The following is a 25,527-nucleotide window of genomic DNA, read 5'->3' as shown; positions in this document are numbered from 1 at the left end:
CTCTCATCCTGAACTCTTTGAAGACCTTACTGTGTCCGCCCACATGTCCAGGGCTCACTTTGCAAGATCAATGAGGACTGCTGCCTTAAAATACGAAGAACTCACTGGCCCAGCTAGAACAAACCCTCCCAACACTCATGTTAACGGCAAGCTCCAGAGGTCAGACACTTCAAGCACCGACCGGGACTTCCTAGAGTGGTGGAAATGGGACAGTATTGGTGCAGCATGTGATCCAAAGTGTGGAGGACGCCGCTGTGGAAAATGTCAACCAGGCAGTAAAGAGATTACTCTTGCAGAGGAACGGGAACTTGAAGTAGTAAGGGACAGCCTCAGCTATGTCACAGAGGACCACCACAGCAAAGAGCCACACTGGCATGCCAGGTATCCCTGGGTGGAGGACCCCATTTCCTTACCAAACAACAGAAATATGGTTGAGGCTACATTCCTGAGAACAGAAAAACAATTGGCCACAAGACCGGAGTGGAAGGTGGCTTATGCTGCACAAGTCCATGATATGGTAAATAGAAAAGCAGCCCTCAAACTACCCAAAGGCACCATCACCAGTTGGGATGGACCAGTTTGGTATCTCAGTCACCTCTTTGCTCCAAACCCACACTCGGTTACAACTCCAATAAAAATTGTCTGGAATAGCAGTCAAAGGTGCAGAGGTGTCAGCATGAATGACCTGCTGATGAAAGGCCCTGATGTCCTTAACCAGATTCGAGCTGTACTGCTCAGATTCAGATGTGGAGTTCATGCTGCCCTGGGAGACATAAAAAAGATGTATAACTCCGTCTGGCTGGAAGACCAAGAAGTGCATCTTAACAGATTCCTCTTGCGAGATACTGAGAATGAGGACCTGGGGGAATACGCGATCTCAAGAGTGAACATAGGAGACAAACCTGCAGGGTGCATAGCGCAACTGGCAATGCGTGAAACTGCAAACCTCCCTCTCTTTGCCCACCTTGAAGCGGAACGTCTAGTGATTCATAACGACAGCTACGTTGACGACATCCTTACTTCACACAACAGCCTTGTCCAGCTAAACGCCATCACAGCCAATGTGGAGAGGATCCTGAAGGCCGGAGGTTTTGAGCTGAAGCCATGGGTCTTCTCTGAGCAAAGTGGGAGGAAGGAGCGCTGTAATGAGGAAAGGACAAAGACCATCATCCTACCAAATCAGATGGGAAATGATGACAACAAAGAACTTGATCTGGGCTACAGAGTTGAAGACGATAAGCTCCATGTCAGAATTGGAATCAACTTCTCTAAGAGGAAACAAAAAATGTGACTGGGTGAAGACCTTCTGAAAGACGAGATCAGAGCCATGACACCCAACCCTTTGATGCGAAGAGAACTTCTCAGTCAAGTGTCAGGACTGTACGATCCAGTTGGCCTTGTGACTCCCACCAAGCAAAAGGGAGCTATTCTGGTGCGGAACGCATTTCAAGAGGCAAAGGCTGAAAGCTGTCCAGTCAAAGACACATGGGACATTGCACTCTCAGATGGACTCAGAGATGATGCAATCGATCTATTCGAGGAGTACCAGCAACTCAGTACGCTCATGTTCACTAGGGCTTTAACTCCCAAATGCTTCATTACTGAACCACCCTCTGCGGTCACATTCTCTGATGGAAGTGAGCATGCTTATGGCGCAGTGATGTACCTGAAATGGACCACAGACCAGGGTCCTATCATTACACTCACCTGATTCCTATCCCATTGATTGTGGCTTCTGGCTATAAAAGCCACCCGTTCCCGCTCGGTCCTCGCCGGTGTGATCTCTCTTGTTACCCTGTCACCCAGCAGTACACAGGTTGGTCCCGCTCGTCTATTCGGATGCCCTACCTTCAGGTCGGGCCTTCTGTTTTGCCCTGGGTGTCTCAGTAAAAACCTTTCTTGATCTTAATGTCTCCATCGTGTATTTCGGATCCAACCCCTTCCTTTTTTTCTTTGTCCATCAAGTTCTGTCGCCACTCCTCGAGCGGACGTGACATAATACACCGGCCAGTTAGGGATCTCGCCGATGGAGACAAGTTCATATCCGCCTTAGCCCATCAGGCAGAGCGTTCGAGCCAGCTGGCGCAAGCAATCGCGGAGAACCGCCAAATCGTGTCCTCGCTGGCTCAACACCTAAAGTAGGTTGAGACACGCCTCGCTACCCTGACGGCCCCTTCCTCCCCCCCGCGAGTAGTCACGAGCTCTCCCTACCGCACCCCTCACGCTACGCAGGCTAAACCGGGCGCTGTGCTCAATTCCTGATGCAGTGCTCGCTGGTTTTTGAACAACAATCCTCCGCCTTCGTTAGCGATGAGGCTAAGGTGGCTTTCATCACCAGCCTGCTCTCGGGCCAGGCTGAGTCCTGGGTGTTGGCCGACCGTGAGTCCCAGCCCGAACTATGCACTATGCACCAAGCTTCGCCAAGTGTTCCACCACCCAGTCACAGAGTGCATGGCTGAGGGACTACTCCATGACTGCGTGTGGTGCCCGTCACGCGGTTGGAGTTGGATGGCGAATTATTTGGCCCGTCCAACTCCCAAGCTATACGGGCGTTAGTGGATTCGGGGGCGGACGGGTGTCTTATCGACCCACAACTGGTAGTGACATTGGGTTGCGACATCGAGGAACTTAAAATCCCCAAGGAGATTCTCAACCTTGACGGCGGACTTTTAGCCAGTGTCACGCGAATCACCGCACCACTCAAACTCCGGCTGTCGGGCAACCATGTCGAACACCGCCGGTTTTTACTCATGCCCTCCCACAACGTGCCACTCGTGCTGGGCCTCCCCTGGCTCAGCACCCATGACCCTTCCATATCGTGGGACAGCACCACCATCATGGGATGGAGCCCCTACTGCTACGCTACGTATCTGCGGTCGGCTACAGCAGGGCGAGATCCCTCCCGCGGTGGCTCGCCCAAAGAGATCTGTCTCGAGGGTGTGCCGCGTTGTTATCACGATATGCGGGAGGCATTCAGCAAAGACACATTCGCACGTACATTGACTCTTCCCTCGCGGCGGGACTCATCCGACCTTCGCGTTCTCCGCTCGGCGCGGGGTTCTTCTTTATTGAAAAGAAAGATAAGTCCCTGCGTCCGTGTGTTGATTACCGGGGTCTGAACGACATCACCATCTGTAACAAATACCCTCTCCCCCTCATGGATTCGGCCTTTGCGCCCCTCCAATCGGCCACCATATTCACTAAGCTGGATTTGCGTAGCGCATACCATCTGCTTCGCATCAGAGAGGGGGACAAGTGGAGGACGCCCTTGGGGCATTTTGAATACCTGGTGATGCCATTCGGACTCAACAACGCGCCCTGAGCACAATGATGTGCTCAGGGACTTCCTCAACGTATTTGTCTTTGTGTATTTGGACGACATCCTTATCTTCTCTGAATCCGCAGAACACCGGCAGCATGTCCGACGGGTCCTGGCGCGGCACCTGCAAAACCGGCTGTAAGTGAAGGCAGAGAAGTGAGAGTTCCACGTCCGCTCTCTGTCTTTTCTAGGGTTTGTTGTGGAGCAGGGGCAACTTCGGGCCGATCCCGCCACGACCAAAGCCGTGGTTGAATGGCCAACCCCCAAGAGGCGCAAACAACTCCAGCGATTTTTGGGGTATGCCAACCTCTACCGCCGCTTCATCCGCGGTTAGAGTCAGAAGGCCCTTCCCCTAACCAATCTCACTTCCACCAAGGTTCCCTGTAGGTGGACATCCGACGTGAAGGGGGCATTTAACCGCCTCCGACGCACCTTCACTAACCCTCTAGTCTTACGCCACCCCGACCCGGACCACGCGTTCGCAGTAGAGGTCGACGCATCGGTGTCCGAGGTAGGGGCGGTATTATCCCAGCGCTCCCCGGCCAACCAGAAGCTCCACCCATGCGCCTTCTTTTCCCGCCGCCTCAGCCCTGCGGAAGCCAACTATGTTGTGGGGAACCGGGAACTGGTGGCGGTCATACTGGCGCTGCAGGAGTGGAGACACTGGCTCGAAGGGGCCAAACACCGCTTCACCGTCTTCACCGATCATAAGAACCTGGCCGCCATTCGGTCCGCCAAGAGACTTAATTCGCGCCAGGCCCGGTGGGCACTGTTCCTGACCCGCTTCAACTTCACTCTCATCTACTGCCCAGGTTCGCAGAACACCAAGCCGCATGCCCTATCACACATTCACGAGCCGGCAGAGAAGGCCTTCCCCCTTCCCGTGGCAAGATGGTCGTCCTCACGGTGGTGGACCGCTTCTCCAAGTCGGCCCCCTTCATCCTGTTAACCAGGTTGCCGTCCGTCATTGAGACGGTCCAGCTCCTGGTTAACCACGTCGTCCCTCTCCACGGGATTCTGGCGGACATCGTGTCGGACCGGGGACCGCAGTCAGTGTCGAAGGTATGGAGACGTTACTGTCGGTCCATAGGGGCGTCGGCGAGCTTGTCGTCTGGCTACCACCCTCAGTCCAATGGCCAGACGGAGCGCGAGAACCAGGATCTGGAAGCGTCTCTACGGTGCGTGTGCCTCCACCGTCCAGCGTCGCGGGCTCTCCACTTGCTGTGGGTGGAGTACGCACACAACACCCTGGTCTCCTCAGCAACAGGTCGGTCTCGTTTCATATCTGCCTGTGGTTATCAGCCGCCGCTGTTCCCCACCTAGGAGGGCCAGGTGGAGGTCCCGTCTATTCAACACCACCTCAGACGGGCCCATCGGGTGTGGAAGCAGACCAGAGCCGCCCTGTCGCACACAGCCTCCCGGATTCAGCACACCGTGGATCGTCGTCGCCGCCATGCACCGGTCTACCAGGTCGAGCAGGAGATGTGGCTGTCCACGAGTGATCTCCGGTTGGCCGGGACATCGGCCAAATTGGGGCCAAATTGGGGCCGCGGTTCGCGGGCCCTTTCCCTATCATCCATATTCATCCTTACAAAGGTATTTTTTAAGGTACGGGAAAGTATAAATGAAATACTATTACCCTAAACAACTTTATAGATTCACAGACGGTTGGTTGTCAGCTGTCTCCCAAGCCCTGTCCACCAGACACAATAATACAATACAGACACAATATTTACAAATATAACAGTTATGAGAGATCACAAAAGCTGCACCGTTCTCAATAAACTGTGGCTGTTTAATGCTTTTTTGACTGAGTCAAATATTCCCAACATCAGACGATACAAATGCCGCTCGATTTTGAACCGATAGACATGTTGCAGACAAACATAGTGTCTCGTAGACGATTTCGAATTGACTAGATGCATTGCAGACCATGTAGTGCGACATATTCAGTGATTGGTGGCGACAGACACATTGACGACAGAAGTCTGGCATGGCCAACTTTTTGCCACATAACATGATATTGAAGACAGTGTCTTCTTATTTAAGACGAGAAACTAATGTCGTGCACAGAATCACAATGTGGTTTCTGGTACCTGTTTTTTTCAAAAGTCACTTGAATGAAAGGGTAAATAATGGAAATTATATTGAGGATTTCAACTCATGCTACATTTGATCATTGCAAAACTAGGGGCTAATCTGCAAACGTCTCATTAAACAAATTTGTTACATCAAGCTCTTTTTGGAGGATGTTACGGACCATACCGCCCTCTTCCCACCATATAGGAATGGGTCCTTGGGCTCTTTTCTGCCTTTTGTAAACATAAATAATACACATGCGCTGTTTTTCGAAGTAGCTCGGCCATGGATACTTATGGGGCTTAGAAAGCTCGCCTAACTGAAGTATGCAGTTGTTTATTTGCTGTCACTCTGTGTCATCAGATTTTCGATGGTTATAAAAGCATCAAATAATATTGAGTCAAAACAGGTAATTCAACTCTTGAACCAAATTTGTTAGATGTTTTTATTCCACTGTATCAAATTCTGTTGAATTATCCCGGTGCCTTTTTTCTGGTAGTAGTACAGTGATACCTGGGCTTACGAACGCCATGGCTAACGAACCTTTCGGCTTACGAACATTAAATTCATGAGAATTTCATCTTGGCATACAAGCTATTTTTCAGGATACACAGAGAGCGCCATAATGAGTGATGTGTCGTTCGTGAACGAAGTTGTTCTCCTAACAAGGAAATGGCAGCCAACTATTTTTTGTCCTCTATTCCCCGCCCACAGTCTTCGGTTAAACCCACACGTGATTGGTCAAGAACGTAGCATTGGGGAGAGGGTTACAGAAACAGAGCTGCAAATAAAAATAGATAGGCAGACGACAGAGAGAGAGTGAGAAAATGGATAGAAAACAGTGAAATTTGGACTTGTTTCAACTTCATTGATAGTTCAAAGGCAGAGTGTAGACTGCAAGGTTAAAATATCTCATGAATCAGGCTCCAAAAATAACCCGCACCCGCCATTTGTACACTTCATGCAAAAAGCTATCAACCCAGCTAAACAGAACACAATTGATGACAACAAAGAACTTGATCTGGGCTACAGAGTTGAAGACGATAAGCTCCATGTCAGAATTGGAATCAACTTCTCTAAGAGGAAACAAAAAATGTGACTGGGTGAAGACCTTCTGAAAGACGAGATCAGAGCCATGACACCCAACCCTTTGATGCGAAGAGAACTTCTCAGTCAAGTGTCAGGACTGTACGATCCAGTTGGCCTTGTGACTCCCACCAAGCAAAAGGGAGCTATTCTGGTGCGGAACGCATTTCAAGAGGCAAAGGCTGAAAGCTGTCCAGTCAAAGACACATGGGACATTGCACTCTCAGATGGACTCAGAGATGATGCAATCGATCTATTCGAGGAGTACCAGCAACTCAGTACGCTCATGTTCACTAGGGCTTTAACTCCCAAATGCTTCATTACTGAACCACCCTCTGCGGTCACATTCTCTGATGGAAGTGAGCATGCTTATGGCGCAGTGATGTACCTGAAATGGACCACAGACCAGGGTCCTATCATTACACTCACCTGATTCCTATCCCATTGATTGTGGCTTCTGGCTATAAAAGCCACCCGTTCCCGCTCGGTCCTCGCCGGTGTGATCTCTCTTGTTACCCTGTCACCCAGCAGTACACAGGTTGGTCCCGCTCGTCTATTCGGATGCCCTACCTTCAGGTCGGGCCTTCTGTTTTGCCCTGGGTGTCTCAGTAAAAACCTTTCTTGATCTTAATGTCTCCATCGTGTATTTCGGATCCAACCCCTTCCTTTTTTTCTTTGTCCATCAAGTTCTGTCGCCACTCCTCGAGCGGACGTGACATAATACACCGGCCAGTTAGGGATCTCGCCGATGGAGACAAGTTCATATCCGCCTTAGCCCATCAGGCAGAGCGTTCGAGCCAGCTGGCGCAAGCAATCGCGGAGAACCGCCAAATCGTGTCCTCGCTGGCTCAACACCTAAAGTAGGTTGAGACACGCCTCGCTACCCTGACGGCCCCTTCCTCCCCCCCGCGAGTAGTCACGAGCTCTCCCTACCGCACCCCTCACGCTACGCAGGCTAAACCGGGCGCTGTGCTCAATTCCTGATGCAGTGCTCGCTGGTTTTTGAACAACAATCCTCCGCCTTCGTTAGCGATGAGGCTAAGGTGGCTTTCATCACCAGCCTGCTCTCGGGCCAGGCTGAGTCCTGGGTGTTGGCCGACCGTGAGTCCCAGCCCGAACTATGCACTATGCACCAAGCTTCGCCAAGTGTTCCACCACCCAGTCACAGAGTGCATGGCTGAGGGACTACTCCATGACTGCGTGTGGTGCCCGTCACGCGGTTGGAGTTGGATGGCGAATTATTTGGCCCGTCCAACTCCCAAGCTATACGGGCGTTAGTGGATTCGGGGGCGGACGGGTGTCTTATCGACCCACAACTGGTAGTGACATTGGGTTGCGACATCGAGGAACTTAAAATCCCCAAGGAGATTCTCAACCTTGACGGCGGACTTTTAGCCAGTGTCACGCGAATCACCGCACCACTCAAACTCCGGCTGTCGGGCAACCATGTCGAACACCGCCGGTTTTTACTCATGCCCTCCCACAACGTGCCACTCGTGCTGGGCCTCCCCTGGCTCAGCACCCATGACCCTTCCATATCGTGGGACAGCACCACCATCATGGGATGGAGCCCCTACTGCTACGCTACGTATCTGCGGTCGGCTACAGCAGGGCGAGATCCCTCCCGCGGTGGCTCGCCCAAAGAGATCTGTCTCGAGGGTGTGCCGCGTTGTTATCACGATATGCGGGAGGCATTCAGCAAAGACACATTCGCACGTACATTGACTCTTCCCTCGCGGCGGGACTCATCCGACCTTCGCGTTCTCCGCTCGGCGCGGGGTTCTTCTTTATTGAAAAGAAAGATAAGTCCCTGCGTCCGTGTGTTGATTACCGGGGTCTGAACGACATCACCATCTGTAACAAATACCCTCTCCCCCTCATGGATTCGGCCTTTGCGCCCCTCCAATCGGCCACCATATTCACTAAGCTGGATTTGCGTAGCGCATACCATCTGCTTCGCATCAGAGAGGGGGACAAGTGGAGGACGCCCTTGGGGCATTTTGAATACCTGGTGATGCCATTCGGACTCAACAACGCGCCCTGAGCACAATGATGTGCTCAGGGACTTCCTCAACGTATTTGTCTTTGTGTATTTGGACGACATCCTTATCTTCTCTGAATCCGCAGAACACCGGCAGCATGTCCGACGGGTCCTGGCGCGGCACCTGCAAAACCGGCTGTAAGTGAAGGCAGAGAAGTGAGAGTTCCACGTCCGCTCTCTGTCTTTTCTAGGGTTTGTTGTGGAGCAGGGGCAACTTCGGGCCGATCCCGCCACGACCAAAGCCGTGGTTGAATGGCCAACCCCCAAGAGGCGCAAACAACTCCAGCGATTTTTGGGGTATGCCAACCTCTACCGCCGCTTCATCCGCGGTTAGAGTCAGAAGGCCCTTCCCCTAACCAATCTCACTTCCACCAAGGTTCCCTGTAGGTGGACATCCGACGTGAAGGGGGCATTTAACCGCCTCCGACGCACCTTCACTAACCCTCTAGTCTTACGCCACCCCGACCCGGACCACGCGTTCGCAGTAGAGGTCGACGCATCGGTGTCCGAGGTAGGGGCGGTATTATCCCAGCGCTCCCCGGCCAACCAGAAGCTCCACCCATGCGCCTTCTTTTCCCGCCGCCTCAGCCCTGCGGAAGCCAACTATGTTGTGGGGAACCGGGAACTGGTGGCGGTCATACTGGCGCTGCAGGAGTGGAGACACTGGCTCGAAGGGGCCAAACACCGCTTCACCGTCTTCACCGATCATAAGAACCTGGCCGCCATTCGGTCCGCCAAGAGACTTAATTCGCGCCAGGCCCGGTGGGCACTGTTCCTGACCCGCTTCAACTTCACTCTCATCTACTGCCCAGGTTCGCAGAACACCAAGCCGCATGCCCTATCACACATTCACGAGCCGGCAGAGAAGGCCTTCCCCCTTCCCGTGGCAAGATGGTCGTCCTCACGGTGGTGGACCGCTTCTCCAAGTCGGCCCCCTTCATCCTGTTAACCAGGTTGCCGTCCGTCATTGAGACGGTCCAGCTCCTGGTTAACCACGTCGTCCCTCTCCACGGGATTCTGGCGGACATCGTGTCGGACCGGGGACCGCAGTCAGTGTCGAAGGTATGGAGACGTTACTGTCGGTCCATAGGGGCGTCGGCGAGCTTGTCGTCTGGCTACCACCCTCAGTCCAATGGCCAGACGGAGCGCGAGAACCAGGATCTGGAAGCGTCTCTACGGTGCGTGTGCCTCCACCGTCCAGCGTCGCGGGCTCTCCACTTGCTGTGGGTGGAGTACGCACACAACACCCTGGTCTCCTCAGCAACAGGTCGGTCTCGTTTCATATCTGCCTGTGGTTATCAGCCGCCGCTGTTCCCCACCTAGGAGGGCCAGGTGGAGGTCCCGTCTATTCAACACCACCTCAGACGGGCCCATCGGGTGTGGAAGCAGACCAGAGCCGCCCTGTCGCACACAGCCTCCCGGATTCAGCACACCGTGGATCGTCGTCGCCGCCATGCACCGGTCTACCAGGTCGAGCAGGAGATGTGGCTGTCCACGAGTGATCTCCGGTTGGCCGGGACATCGGCCAAATTGGGGCCAAATTGGGGCCGCGGTTCGCGGGCCCTTTCCCTATCATCCATATTCATCCTTACAAAGGTATTTTTTAAGGTACGGGAAAGTATAAATGAAATACTATTACCCTAAACAACTTTATAGATTCACAGACGGTTGGTTGTCAGCTGTCTCCCAAGCCCTGTCCACCAGACACAATAATACAATACAGACACAATATTTACAAATATAACAGTTATGAGAGATCACAAAAGCTGCACCGTTCTCAATAAACTGTGGCTGTTTAATGCTTTTTTGACTGAGTCAAATATTCCCAACATCAGACGATACAAATGCCGCTCGATTTTGAACCGATAGACATGTTGCAGACAAACATAGTGTCTCGTAGACGATTTCGAATTGACTAGATGCATTGCAGACCATGTAGTGCGACATATTCAGTGATTGGTGGCGACAGACACATTGACGACAGAAGTCTGGCATGGCCAACTTTTTGCCACATAACATGATATTGAAGACAGTGTCTTCTTATTTAAGACGAGAAACTAATGTCGTGCACAGAATCACAATGTGGTTTCTGGTACCTGTTTTTTTCAAAAGTCACTTGAATGAAAGGGTAAATAATGGAAATTATATTGAGGATTTCAACTCATGCTACATTTGATCATTGCAAAACTAGGGGCTAATCTGCAAACGTCTCATTAAACAAATTTGTTACATCAAGCTCTTTTTGGAGGATGTTACGGACCATACCGCCCTCTTCCCACCATATAGGAATGGGTCCTTGGGCTCTTTTCTGCCTTTTGTAAACATAAATAATACACATGCGCTGTTTTTCGAAGTAGCTCGGCCATGGATACTTATGGGGCTTAGAAAGCTCGCCTAACTGAAGTATGCAGTTGTTTATTTGCTGTCACTCTGTGTCATCAGATTTTCGATGGTTATAAAAGCATCAAATAATATTGAGTCAAAACAGGTAATTCAACTCTTGAACCAAATTTGTTAGATGTTTTTATTCCACTGTATCAAATTCTGTTGAATTATCCCGGTGCCTTTTTTCTGGTAGTAGTACAGTGATACCTGGGCTTACGAACGCCATGGCTAACGAACCTTTCGGCTTACGAACATTAAATTCATGAGAATTTCATCTTGGCATACAAGCTATTTTTCAGGATACACAGAGAGCGCCATAATGAGTGATGTGTCGTTCGTGAACGAAGTTGTTCTCCTAACAAGGAAATGGCAGCCAACTATTTTTTGTCCTCTATTCCCCGCCCACAGTCTTCGGTTAAACCCACACGTGATTGGTCAAGAACGTAGCATTGGGGAGAGGGTTACAGAAACAGAGCTGCAAATAAAAATAGATAGGCAGACGACAGAGAGAGAGTGAGAAAATGGATAGAAAACAGTGAAATTTGGACTTGTTTCAACTTCATTGATAGTTCAAAGGCAGAGTGTAGACTGCAAGGTTAAAATATCTCATGAATCAGGCTCCAAAAATAACCCGCACCCGCCATTTGTACACTTCATGCAAAAAGCTATCAACCCAGCTAAACAGAACACAATTGATGAGGAACTAGGTAAAATTATCGCAGAGAAAGCACGGCAAGTTCACTCGGATATCGTCAAAAGGCAACCTGGAAGTTCATCATCCATTGATGATTTCAAGGCTAGCCACGGATGGTTTGAGAACTTTAAGCGTCATACAGGGATTCATAGTGTTTCATCATGGTGAGGCAGCTAGTTCTGACGATAAAGCTGCCAAAGGTTATAAGGAATCATTCCTCAAGATGGCCACTCCATTCCATCAGGCCATCAATGACCATTACAAAGGTAAATAAAACGACTTCATGATATAGCACAGTTTCTTTCTTTAATTACAATACCACATTTATTATACATAAAATAAGGTATATTTTGTGTAGTTTAAAAGCGTAGAAAATTAGAAAGTAGAAAATGTTTTATGTGGATATGGAAACGGATTATTTTCATTTTAATGGTTTCATATGGGAAATTAATGTTTGCGATACATATTTTTCGCCTTAGACACTCTGTCTGGTAACCTATTAAGTTCGTAAGCCAAATTATTATAATTCATATCCTCTTTTGTGAGTTGGTCGACAAATATGGTTGTCCGTTTCATTGAGGTTCTTTTGAATGATTTCTCTCTCTCTCTTTTATGAACTACGTGAACATTCTAAAGACAATAAAGATTAATTTGTTTTAGGAAGGCATGAAATGGGTTACATTTTTTTTTGTAGAAACAACAGCATCAAAGACCTTTAAGATATTCAAGGTCAATTTATTCAGACATCCGTGAACACTCTCTGTACAACAAGAGTGCCACTGGGATTTTGTTGACGGAAACGTGTCATTTGTTTATCTGTTGGCGCAAGAACACACTCACCATGTCCATTCCATTTTTCAGCTAAGTGACACTCTTCTTCACCTGCCTCTTTGCAGTATTCCACCACATCGACAACTCTGGTTGCAGGAGTAACCGGGACCTCGGTTAGCATCTGTTGTGTGTCGTTGAGGTAAACTGTCAAGATCACCTAAAAGCAAAGCAACAACCACACTTTATTATCCGTCTTGTATGTCAACCTCCCATTTTCAATGGCGTTTTTCCATCACTTTGTTTCTTTTTGTTAAATAAGCCACTAATGCTCATTAACGTTATTTATATGAGTAGAAAAGCAAAGGTGCAGTTGCGAATATTGGATTGGATTGGATTTGACTTTATTAGTCTTATGGTGGAGAAATTTACATTTCACAGCAGCAAAGTGATGAAAGGAATGAAAGTAGAAATACAAAATACATGAGATGCTGGAAAGGCAGCCACTCTCGCGGCGCCGTCTTGAATTCAAAAGAACAAAAAAATTAAATAACAAATAATATGACAGCACAAACACAGAGAGTCATTCATTCTTTAGGACTTGCTGTACCCTCTTTGTGACGACATGAATCAGTTCTAGAAGAAAGAGTAGAGGATCAAAGCGTCTTTCCACCAGTGGATCAGGGACATCATGGTGGAACGTGCACGTCGACTACAAGCTAAATGTTGAAAGCAAACACACAGCTGTAGCATCCATGGATAAAAAGAGATTGTCTCACATCTCCCATCCCACATAAATCTGCTTCAATTCCAAGCCGCAACAGTTCCACATATGCATCGGCCGTAGACTGTCCAACAGCATCGACGTTTCCGCTGAACGAAGCGGGGCTGTGAAGATGCTGCCCATTACAAGCGCAAAAAAGCACAATGGCCCCAGAGCTGTCCAGCGATGGCAGTCGAATGGCACCGACATTACTCCCATTCAAAAACAGTACTGGCATATTCGTGCTGCCGAAAAGGTGCAACCGCTCAGCACAGTCTCCTCCTTGATGAATGTCGTGGTCAGAAATGCTGAAAAACAATCCGAAACCATTCCACACGACACACAACACAAAGTTCAGTCCGCCAAGAGACTTAATTCGCGCCAGGCCCGGTGGGCACTGTTCCTGACCCGCTTCAACTTTCACTCTTCACTTTACTGTAATACATTCTGATATTTTGTTGATAAGTGGCCGCGCGTGTGTGTGTACGCGCGCACGCGAGTGTTTGTATGTGCGCGCGCGTGCGTGTGGCTCTCACTGAAAAACATTTCTAAATACAGAAAAGTCTCGTTATATCGATATCGGATATATCGATAGTCCCGGTTATATCGATACTATTTCTATGCACGCACGGAGAAAATTACATGCAAACAGGGTCGGATATATCGATAGTCCCGGTTATATCGATATTTTTTCGGACTCCCTTGAATATCGATATAACGAGACTTTACTGTATTTTACTTATATGGCTCTCTTAGTCAAAAAGGTTCCCGACCCCTGGTCCAAGGTATGGAAACATTTCTGTCGGTCCATAGTGGCGTCGGCGAGCTTGTCGTCTGGTTACCACCCTCAGTACAACGGCCAGACGGAGCGCAAGTACCAGGATCTGGAAGCGTCTCTACGGTGCGTGTGCCTCCACCGACCAGCGTAGTGGGCTCTCCACTTGCTGTGGGTGGAGTATGCACACAACACCCTGGTCTCCTCAGCAACAGGTCGGTCTCGTTTCATGTTTGCCTGTGGTTATCAGCCGCCGCTGTTCCCCACCTAGGAGGACCAGGTGGAGGTCCCGTCTATTCAACACCACCTCAGATGGGCCCATCGGGTGTGGAAGCAGACCAGAGCCGCCCTGTCGCACACGGCCTCCCGGAATCAGCACATCGTGGATCGTCGTTGCCACCAGGCACCGGTCTACCAGGTCGAGCAGGAGATGTGGCTGTCCACGAGGGATCTCCGGTTGGCCGGGACGTCGGCCAATATATGAGTAGAAAAGCAAAGGTGCAGTTGCGAATATTGGATTGGATTTGCCTTTATTAGTCTCACGGTGGAGAAATGTACATTTCACAGCAGCAAAGTGATGAAAGGAATCAAAGTAGAAAAACAAAATACATGAGATGCTGGAAAGGCAGCCACTCTTCAAAAGAACAAAAAAAAATAAATAACAAATAATATGACAGCACAAAGACAATATGACAACACAAACAGAGAGAGTCATTCATTCTTTAGGACTTGCTGTACCCTCTGAGGAGATTGTCTCACATCTCCCGTCCCACATAAATCTGCTTCAATTCCAAGCCGCAACAGTTCCACATATGCATCGGCGCTCTGCGCGGACGCTCCTTTCTTATCACGGGCTCCTCAAGCCATGCATCCATCCAGCTGTAGACTGTCCAACAGCACCAACCTTTCCGCTGAACAAAGCGGGGCTGTGAAGATGCTGCCCATTACAGGCGCAAAAAAGCACAATGGCCCCAGAGCTGTCCAGCAATGGCAGTCGAATGGCACCGACATTACTCCCATTCAAAACTCGTGCTGCCGAAAACGTGCAACCTCTCAGCACAGTCTCCTCATTGATGAATGTCGTGGTCAGAAATGCTGAAAAACAATCCGTATCCATTCCACACGACACACAACACAAAGTGACAAAAGAAAACACAAAACAAGACAAAAAACAACAAAAAAAGCAAGGCTCATGAGAGGACTTGCTGACGGCTGCCTACTCCGGTGCCATCTTGGACTTCTTTTGCTTATCTATGCTAATATAATATAATATGCTTTTATCTACGGCATTATGTACAGTTCTTTCTGAAACATTTTTGTGCAGTTGTACAATTCGCTTCTGAAACCTTTTTGAACTTGCAATACAGTACTTAGATTTTCTTTTCAAACCCCCCCACCCACTTTCAATTTTGCTGCTGTCGATTGACAATTTCCCCATTGTGGGGCTATTGAGACGAGATGAACTTTATTTGTCTCACATTTGAGAAATTCCTATTTCACAGCAGAAAACTTATGAAAGGAAGAGAAATTAAGGCATTCCTTGTTTTTACTTTCTCTCCACCTGACACATTCATTGACCACGGTAGCATATCCCACAACCCGACAACACGATTCACATGATTACTATCGCTAATCCCGAATCATCGACACACGTATCCAGATCAGGTGATCAATCTGGTTGCATGCAGACAGACTCAGCAGGGATATATTCTCTAAATCTAGGATTAGATAGACAAACACACACACAGACACACGCACACACACACACACACACACACACACACACATGCACACACGCACACAGACACACACAGACACACACACACACACACGCACGGACACATACACGCACACAGACGCCAGCCTGACGTCAGAAAAACGTTTTATAGCATCTAAAATACCCAAAACACGCAGGCTGATATTTTTAGTCAACTGCAAAACACCAATAAAAATTACCTAAAGTGTCCCAAAACTACTTCAAAATGACCCAGAAAGTGGCGAGTTTAAGAAGGTCCTGCCCCCTTGTTCGTGATGTCACGCCAGGACGTCTTGCATTGCTCTAGAACAGGGGTGTCAAACATACGGCCCGCGGGCCGGAACCGGCCCCCAAGGAGGTTCAATAAGGCCCGCAGGATAATTTGAAAGTGGAAAAATGCATAAAAGACATGGAATTGATATTTTTAATTTGCTGCAATTCATGTATTATCCTCTAAGGGGCGCACTCGTTCCATCAGAGTAGAAGACACGCCGCATCACTGAGACAGACAGAAAACAGCAGACGGTGTCAATGCGCCATCTGCTGCTTGTTACGACGTTGTTAATACCTTGGTCTCTGCCTCTCCGCTACACCCTCATTGGCCAAAATGTCGTTATCCAAACGGAGATAAGTAGATAAGGAGTATAGAATTTTCAAAGAAAGTCCTATTTATTTACAGAGAATCACGGAAAACCTTTGTGCTTGGTGTGTTTGCAACAAGTTTCTGTATTGAAGGAATATAATATTCGACGCCACTACGAGACTCATCACAGCGAAAAATCTGACGGGTTGCTGGCGGGTCTGATGAAACAGCAGTCAACTTTCATCCGCAGCCGAGAAGTCAATGAAGCAGCGGTAGAAACCAGCTACCTAATTGCTAGCGAAATAGCATTAGCATCAAAGCCGTATTTCGACGGTGACTTTGTTAAACGATGCATGATGAAGGTGGCTGAACTTGTATGTTCCGAGAAGCGACAAGCTTTTGCCAATATTAGCCTGACGAGGAATACGATAGCAGAGAGGATTTGGACACTGACATCACAGACGTGGCCCAACTGGCCACATTTATTCGAGGAGTTGATGAGACGTTGGCTGTTACTGAAGAGTTTCTTGAGTTGGTGCCAATGATGGACACCACAACAGCCGAGGACATTTTCGGCTCTGTCGTTGCTGTATTGGACAGAGTTGGAGTGGACTGGTCCCGCGCTGTCAGCCTAGCTACAGACGGCGTGTCATCCATGGTCGGAAAGAAAGCAGGTGTCGCGACAAAGTTCAAAGACAAAGTACAAGCCCTTAATGGAGGAAGTCGTTTCTGGACATTTCACTGTATTTTGCACCAGGAGGCATTGTGTTGCAAGTCACTGAAAATGGACCACGTCATGGAGGTGGTTGTTGTTGAAAATTCTGTCTCAAGTTCACCAAATACCTGAAAACGTTTCTCAAACTCCCGCAGTAGTCCTGCAATTTTGTCTTTGTACCGTTTCATGTCCGCATCAGGTCTGGTCAGACACACATCTCTCAGACAGGGGAAATGAGCAGGGTTGCCATTTGCCAGTTGCATCTCCCACAAAGTCAGCTTCAACTTAAATGCATGTTTGTTGTCAGAAAACTGTGTGACAACATTTTGTTCAGTAATATCAACCAAGAATGCAAGGTCCCGTAGCTATTCATGAGATTGTAATTCCAACACTGGTTTTCCTTTTTTCTCCATGAACTGTCCGATTTCCTCTCGTAGATCAAATAAAAGCCTCAGCACAGTGCCTCGGCTTAACCATCTCACTTCAGTGTGGTATGGCAGGCTGTGGGTAATGTTGCTGTTGCTGAGAAGTTTCTCAAACTGACGATGGTTCAGACCTCTGGACCGGATGAAATTTACAGTGCGAACAACCACCCTCATGACGTGGTCCATTTTCAGTGACTTGCAACACAATGCCTCCTGGTGCAAAATACAGTGATATGTCCAGAAACGACTTCCTCCAATAAGGGCTTGTACTTTGTCTTTGAACTTTGTCGCAACACCTGCTTTCCTTCCGACCATGGATGGCGCGCCGTCTGTCGCCAGGCTGACAGCACGGGAACAGTCCACTCCAACTCTGTCCAATGCAGCAACGACAGAGCCTCGGCTGTTGTGATGTCCATCATTGGCACCAACTCAAGAAACTCTTCAGTAACAGTCAATGTCTCATCAACTCCTCAAATAAATATGGCCAGTTGGGCCACGTCTGTGATGTCAGTGCTCTCGTCAATTGCCACGGAAAATGCAATAAATGACTTGACTCTCTGTTTCAATTGACTGTCTAAATATGCCGATAGTTCCAACATCCTCTCTGCTAGAGTATTCCTCATCAGGCTAATATTGGCAAAAGCTTGTCGCTTCTCGGGACATACAAGTTCAGCCGCCTTCATCATGCATCGTTTAACAAAGTCACCGTCGGAATACGGCTTTGATGCTAATGCTATTTCGCTAGCAATTAGGTAGCTGGCTTTTATCGCTGCTTCACTGACTTCTTGGCTCCGGATGAAAGTTGACTGCTGTTTCCTCAGACCCGCCAGCAATTTGTTAATCTTTTCTCCAGGGACGCCAGGGATGTGTCCTCTCACCAGTCCTGTTCAACATCTTCCTCCTGTGTGTGACCCTGTTGCTCCATGAGAGGATTGAGAAGAACAGTGGGGTTACCATAGATTTCCGGCTTGATGGGAATCTATTCAACATCAGGAGGCTCGAGGCAGTCACGAAAGTAAGATCAGAGCAAGTCGTCGAACTCCAATATGCAGATGACTGTGCAGTTGTGGCCCACACACCAGAAGCACTACAAGCTAGTCTCTCATAGATGCCTAAGGTAGACTGGGCCTCTCTGTCAGTGGACATCCATTCCTCCAGTCCATCTACCAACATTCACCATCTCCAATAAGCCACAAGCAATAGTGGACTCTTTCAAATACCTGGGCAGTTTTCTCTTTGACGATGATGATTTTTATGAAATTGAATTAAATTGATACATATAGCTAATACTGCAGCCCCGATTCTATTGTAAACGCAAAAATATCTCTGTACCGTAGTATATCAAAAAAGCACAGCATTTATTGTGTAGTAATTTAAGAAAATAGAAATAGTTTGTTTATGTATGAATAAATTATTTGACCTGAATTAAAATTGTTTGTATATGAGCAATATAGATTTTAGACAAATGATGGTTTTTTTCTTTTGTGATTTAGAAATATCATGCTCCAATGCATGTATTTTGGTTTATTCTAATCAGTTTTGTATTTTACACTTTGGCCCCCTTTTCAGACACAACCCTTTTTTAATTTCCCAGATGCATCCTTGCATGTGTTAAAAATATACAGATTGATCCAAACAGCCAGAGACATGAATAAAAGTGGCAGCAATTTTAATCTCAGAATTTGAAAAAAAGGCTATTTATTGGAATTCTTGTCAGAAATAAGGACAGTGATCATTTAGTTTTTTGCATTGAATAGAGCAGATCAAGCCATTAACCAATATTGGTGGTTATGGCAAAAAAAAAAAAACGTGCAACAGTATTTCCAAAAGTGCCAAAAATGAAAATCAATAAATAAAAAGAAACAACATGATTAACATCTCAAAATGTAATTTTTGTTTTTGCAGGATCAAAGTCGTTGGATGAGATATGAGATGGGGAGATCTGAGAAGACTCAACCACAAATGTAACTGCATTTGACTGAATGCAACGTTCGCTGAAATATAGTCTGCCACAAATGAAATGAAGTTAAACTTAACTTTATAGACACAGTTTTAAAAAACTTGCGACTTCAGTTACAGTGTCATATCCTTAGACTTCAGCCACCTGCACATTGTGACACATAATATCTGAAGAGAGTAACCCATTTATGCTGTAACCAACCATTCTTTCATTGGCAGTTGATTTGATGTTTTTTTGTTTGTTTTGCAGATAAATCACAGAGAGCCTCAATAACGACAACAGCCATGACCACACTTATAGTGATGTTGGTCATAGTGCAAGTGTCTCTGAGCTCCAGAGGCCGGTCAGTATCATCATAAGAATCTATCGTGCTTAATCTATTGCAAATTCCCCCATTGTGGGACTATTAAAGGCTTTCTTATTCTTATTCTATTAATCATAGAAATGGGGAAAAACATTTTTTTGAACATTTCTTGGTATGTTTTGAATAGCTATTAGATTCTTATTCACTCTCATATTATTATAAGAATAATAAAGGATACCATGAAATCACTGGACGGTATCATACATACATACAGTGAGAGAGGGAAAATGCTTTACAAGAGTAATTAAAGCAACACTTCGATAGGCTGCATCACTTATGGTCCAACTAGCATCTCATCAAAACAATTGTCTTCCTATTACAATGTCTAATACGAGAATGAGCATGCTGAAGTTAAAAATTTGCACCAGAGAGATCTTTTGAAAGTGTTTATTTCAATGTTTCAACAGTTCTATGGCAATTCGCAAAAGTGTGTAGCAAATAAACTGCTAAGAGTGGGGGGCACAAATTATGTACAGGATTTTACGGTTAGTAATCTCTCTCTCTGTCTCTCCCTCTTTCAGCTTAACATGAAAATGATTGAACAAACCATGGACTGTCGAGTTCTGACAATACTGATGATGAACCTGGAGCCACCTGGAGAAAAAACAAGTGACAGCTCGGTAGAAGAAACAGAGCAGCAGAAGAACAAGAGGACAAAGAGACGGAAAGTGCCTTCGACCAACCCACGGCAAGTACACGTAACTTCACATAAAAAAAAGACACGTGACACCTTCTTCTACCCTGGACATGGATAAACCTCATGAATCAAAAAGTTTACACCTGGCCATTTCCTCTAAACCACAGACACAAAGACGCATGAATCGTGCCGATTTATCTGACTCAGAACACCAGCAAACCGCTTCATCCAGTGGTTCTGATATGAATGTCATGACTTTTAAAAGAAAAACAGATAGTGGCAGGCTCTACAACAAATCTCACTTCTGTGTGTTTTGCTCCAACCCTTACAGAAAAATTGCACACCATTTGATAACACAACAAAAAGATACCCCATGAAGTGGCAAATGTGCTTCAATTTCGAACTGGCTCCAAAGGGAGAAGAATCCAACTGGATCTTCCAAGTAATTAAGGGAATCGTGCCCATAACAATGACATTCTTCGTGAAAGTTAAGGAATGTTGATACCCCGTCAGCAATCAAAAAAAAAAAACGTGGAAGCCAAAGATTACATGCATTGTGTGCATTGTCAGGGCTACTTTATGAGGAGAGCAATGTGGAGGCACATGCAGAGGTGTCACTTAAACATGCATGTGCAAAATTTGAAACCAGGAAAGACTAGGGTTCAGGCCTTGTGTGAATATGCTCAGCCAGTTCCAGATGGTGTAAATGAACAGTTTTGGAAAATGGTGCTTGCTATGCATCAAGATGAAATCACAAATGCTGTGCGTAATGAAAAGGTGATTCTGAAATTTGGGGCACACCTCTTCAATAAGCATAGGCATGATGTCTCAAAACATGACTACATCAGACAGAAGATGCGTGAGACAAGACGACTGCTTCTACAGGGGTAGAAAATGGAAAGCTTAAAGACATGGTGGATTTCTTCACCCAAGTAAATTTCCCTCATGTGATCGAAGCAGTGAGGAAGGTGGCTGGCTTAAATGATCAATTAAATGCATTCGAAATACCATCCTTAGCACTCAAGTTAGGCCACAACCTCAGGAAAATTGGACATATTATTGAATGTGAAGGATTGGTCTCAGGTGATAACGATGCCATTATTAATGCACGGGTGTTCAAACAAATCTGTGGCACCAGATGGAGTGAATGTGTGTCCTCGAGGTGCCTCAGAAACCTGCGTGAGGCAAAATGGAATGTTCCACAACTTCTGCCTTTTACCGAAGATATGAAAAATATGCATGAGTATCTTGAGGTCCAAAGACAGGTGTACAAAGGAGTCCAAGATGGCGCCCGAGTCGGCAGCCTCAGCAAGTGCTCTCATGAGCCTTGCTTTTTTTGGTTGTTTTTGTCTTGTTTTGTGTTTTCTTTCGTCACTTGGTGTTGTTGTGCATCGTGTGGAACGGATACAGATTGTTTTTCAGCAATTTTGACCACGACATTCATCAAGGAGGAGACTGTGCTGAGCGGTTGCGCCTTTTCGGCAGCATGAATATGCCAGTACTGTTTTTGAATGGGAGGAATGTCGGAGCCATTCGACTGCCATCGCTGGACACCAAAAGGGCCATTGTGCTTTTTTGCACCTGTAATGGGCAGCATCTTCACTGGCGGAAAGACGCTTTGATCCTCTCCTCTTTCATCTAGAACTGCTTCATGTCATCACAAAGAGGGTACAGCAAGTCCTAAAGAATGAATGACTCTCTGTGTTTGTGTTGTCATATTGTCTTTGTGCTGTCATATTATTTGTTATGTAGTTTTTTTTGTTCTTTTGACTTCAAGATGGCGCCGCGAGAGTGGCTGCCTTTCCAGCAGCTCATGTATTTTGTTTTTCTACTTTCATTCCTTTCATCACTTTGCTGCTGTGAAATGTAAATTTCTCCACTGTGAGACTAATAAAGGTATATCCAATCCAATCCAATCCAATCCAATCCAATCCAAAACGAAACTCAAAGAAGACACAAGGAGGAAACATTGGGAAGAACTTGCAAAAGTTACACTTTGCGAAATTATCATTTTTCAAACGGAGAAGAGAGGGGAAGTTTCTAAGATGCCACTTACTGCGTTTACTTTGAGAGATTCATCGTCGACACATCCGGATATGGCTTTGTCTGACCTTGAGCGGAAACTGTGTCGGCTGTTGGAATCTAATTCCTGTTTCTCTTCTGGTTCGGAGTTCAACGGAGTTTTATGATGAAATACCAGCGGGGATGATAGATGATGAACAGAAAAGACGACTTTATTCTAGTAAAACAATAAAAGAACATCTCTCATCGGAGCGGGAAGCCAAGAGAACAAAGCCCGCCCCTTCAACCTAGTTTATCTCACACAGCAGCGATCTGTTGTCCAATCAGCTACGGGCAGGGGGTTGGAAGAACATTAGACTGAGAAACATCTCTAATTACCCCCTACATCTGCAACAAATGAACTAATAAGCTACATACATCCATATAGACTAAAGTAAACATTAAATAACATAGTATGTACTAAACTAAACATGAAATAACACATCATGTTTACGGATGTGTATAAAAACACTCTATCACGGCACTTCCAAAGAATTGAAATACAAGGTAAACGAGGGCGAAAGGTTCCCATTCTCCTGAAACCTGAAGTGCAGACATCCATGACGTTGTCAATACTTGTCACGAATGTGGGATACTGGATGAAAACACTTTTTTTTTTGCAAGACCACAAGCCCCCAGTCACTTCAGAGGATCTGATGTAATTCGTCAGATAGCCTTAAACTGTGGGGCAAAAAATCTGGAAGCATTGTCTTCCACAAAATTGAGAAAGCACATGACCACAATGTCCAAAGTTCTCAATTTAAAAGACAATGAAATGGACTAGCTGGCAGACTTCCTAGGCCATGATATCAGAGTGCACCGTCAATTTTTATCGGCTGCCGGAGGGGACATTGCAGCTTGCAAAAATTAGCAAGGTACTCATCGCTCTGGAAACGGGAAGTTTGTCCCAATTTAAGAGCAAGAATTTGGATGAAATCAACATTGAAGCCCATGGTAAGAACACATCTGCATATTTTAGGAAATAATTGCACTCATTTTTTTCTCTGCCAGCTGAACTTTTATGAAGTTTCTTAACTGACATCACTTCCGGGTCGAGTGTACGCTGGCGCGCTTTTGGCTACCGCTATTCGCCCGCAAACATTTTGGCTTCTTTTTAGTTAGTCCCGGAAATCGCTCGCTGCCCTTCCCGGAGGTATATCCACCGCAGATCACGTCGAGACTTTCACCTCGACGACTCCAAGGATATCACCTCCCTGTGGTCATCTTTCCGCCGGCCACGCAGAGGTTACAGCTGCTCCGTGCAACACCGTGTGTTAGCCGGCCTGGCTAGGTCGGCTGTAACGGACCATTTCCTTGTCTCATTTAACATTCCCATCACACTCTCTCTCCCCAAGCCACCGCGCATCATCACTTATCGGAACATCAAACACATTGACACTGTCACCCTCACTGCAATGGCTGCCAACCTCAATCCGGACAACAACTCTCCCCCTGATGAACTTGTTTCCCGATACAACACGGACCTTACAAACATGCTCAACACCCTTGCTCCTGTAAAATCCCGGTCAGTCCAATTCACTCGATCCGCCCCTTGGTTCACCGCCCAACTCCGCTCCACCAAGGCGGAAACTCGGCAGCTGGAAAGACTTTACAGAAAGACCGGCCTCACCACCCACCAGGACACAGCTCACCACACCCACTACAAGGACTCTATCACACGCGCAAAGTCACAATACTATTCTGGACTAATTGACGCTAACACTGGGAATCCACGGACTCTGTTTTCCTTGTACACCAAAATCATTCAACCCCCTATCTCTCTCCCCCCACACTTTCACTCATCAGACACCTGCAACGCACTACTTCTGTTTTTCACTGAAAAGATCAACAAGATCCACCAGCACCTCGGCTCCTCTGTACCCCCCCCCTCCCCCAACCTTCCTACTCCCTATCAACTGCTGTCGTCTTTTGAACTCCCTCATCCCTCCTTACTTTCTGACCTCATCACCAAGTCCAAGAATTCCACCTGTCAACTTGACCCCCTCCTTACTGTCCTTATCAAATCTTGTCTACCCGCTCTCCTCACTTTTATTTCAGGTATTATTCACTCCTCATTGTCCACTGGAATTGTTCCTGTCCCTCTCAAAACTGCAGCTGTAACGTCAATCCTGAAAAAACTTGGTTCAGATCCCAATGATTTCAATAACCTACGTCCAATTTCGCATCTTCCATTTATCGCTAAAATTCTCTAAAAAAACCGTCGCCCGTCAACTCCACTCTCACCTCACTCACAATAACCTCTACGAACAATTCCAGTCTGGTTTCTGTCCCCGCCACAGCACTGAATCAGCCCTCATAAAAGTCACGAATGACCTTCTCATAACAGCAGATACCGGATCGCTCTCTATTCTCATCCTTCTTGATCTATCTGAGGCCTTTGACACCATTTCTCACCCCATCCCGCTCAACTGCCTCTCCACTCTAGGCGTGACACACACCCCACTTAGTTGGTTTCACTCCTACCTCACTGGCCGCTCACAGTTTATCCAAATTACCTCATTCACTTCACGGTCCTCCCCTGTGTCTTCTGGTATGCCCCAAGGTTCTGTCCTGGGGCCCCTTCTCTTTATTATATACCTTCTTCCCCTTGGTGATATCTTCCGCAAATTTGGAATTCATTTTCACTGCTTCGCGGATGACACCCAGCTCTACTTCTCCAGTAAACCCGACGCCTCTCTTCCACCTGCATCCCTTACACTTTGCCTCTCAGAAATCAAATCCTGGTTTTCTCATAACTTTCTCAAACTAAACAGCGAAAAAACTGAACTTCTCCTTGTCGGTACAAAATCCACCCTTCACAGCAAACAGTTTCTCTCTCACCATTGACAGTTCTACCGTGTCCCCCGCCCTTCAGGTTAAGAGCCTGGGTGTCATCCTTGATAGCACACTATCTTTTCACTCCCATATAAATAACATAACCCGGTCTGCATATTTTCACGTCCGCAATATAAATCGTCTCCGTCCCTCTCTCACCCCTCACACCACTGCTATCCTCGTCCACAGTCTCGTCACCTCCCGTATCGATTATTGTAATTCACTTCTTTTCGGAGTCAATCAAAAATGTCTCCATAAACTTCAACTAGTCCAAAATTCCT

At 47.0% G+C, this 25,527-nt stretch overlaps 1 protein-coding gene across 8 annotated transcripts in view; it reads right to left on the bottom strand.

The window, feature by feature from the left end:
* Positions 1-25,527, bottom strand: part of LOC148893936 (apoptosis-stimulating of p53 protein 1-like) — a 130,191-nt gene that overhangs the window by 91,412 nt on the left and 13,252 nt on the right. For 6 of the 8 annotated variants that reach the window (XR_016116072.1, XR_016116071.1, XR_016116074.1 and 3 more), the window contains exon 3: positions 12,445-12,592. Coding sequence is in view for 1 of the 8 variants with exons in the window: in XM_089005106.1 (XP_088861232.1) it covers positions 12,445-12,592 (148 nt within the window). In the remaining 7 variants the exon portion in view is untranslated. Of the gene's footprint in view, positions 1-1,020; positions 1,141-12,444; positions 12,593-25,527 lie in introns of those variants that run through there. The other 2 variants (XR_016116075.1, XR_016116083.1) reach the window with 1 other exon arrangement.

Source organism: Hippocampus bargibanti, linkage group LG09 (genome assembly GCF_051943395.1).
Source record: "Hippocampus bargibanti isolate YZ-2025 linkage group LG09, ASM5194339v1, whole genome shotgun sequence".
Taxonomy (NCBI): Eukaryota; Metazoa; Chordata; class Actinopteri; order Syngnathiformes; family Syngnathidae; genus Hippocampus; species Hippocampus bargibanti.
The sequence above is the reverse complement of the archived record's forward strand: the minus strand, read 5'-3'. Positions and strand labels throughout refer to the sequence as shown.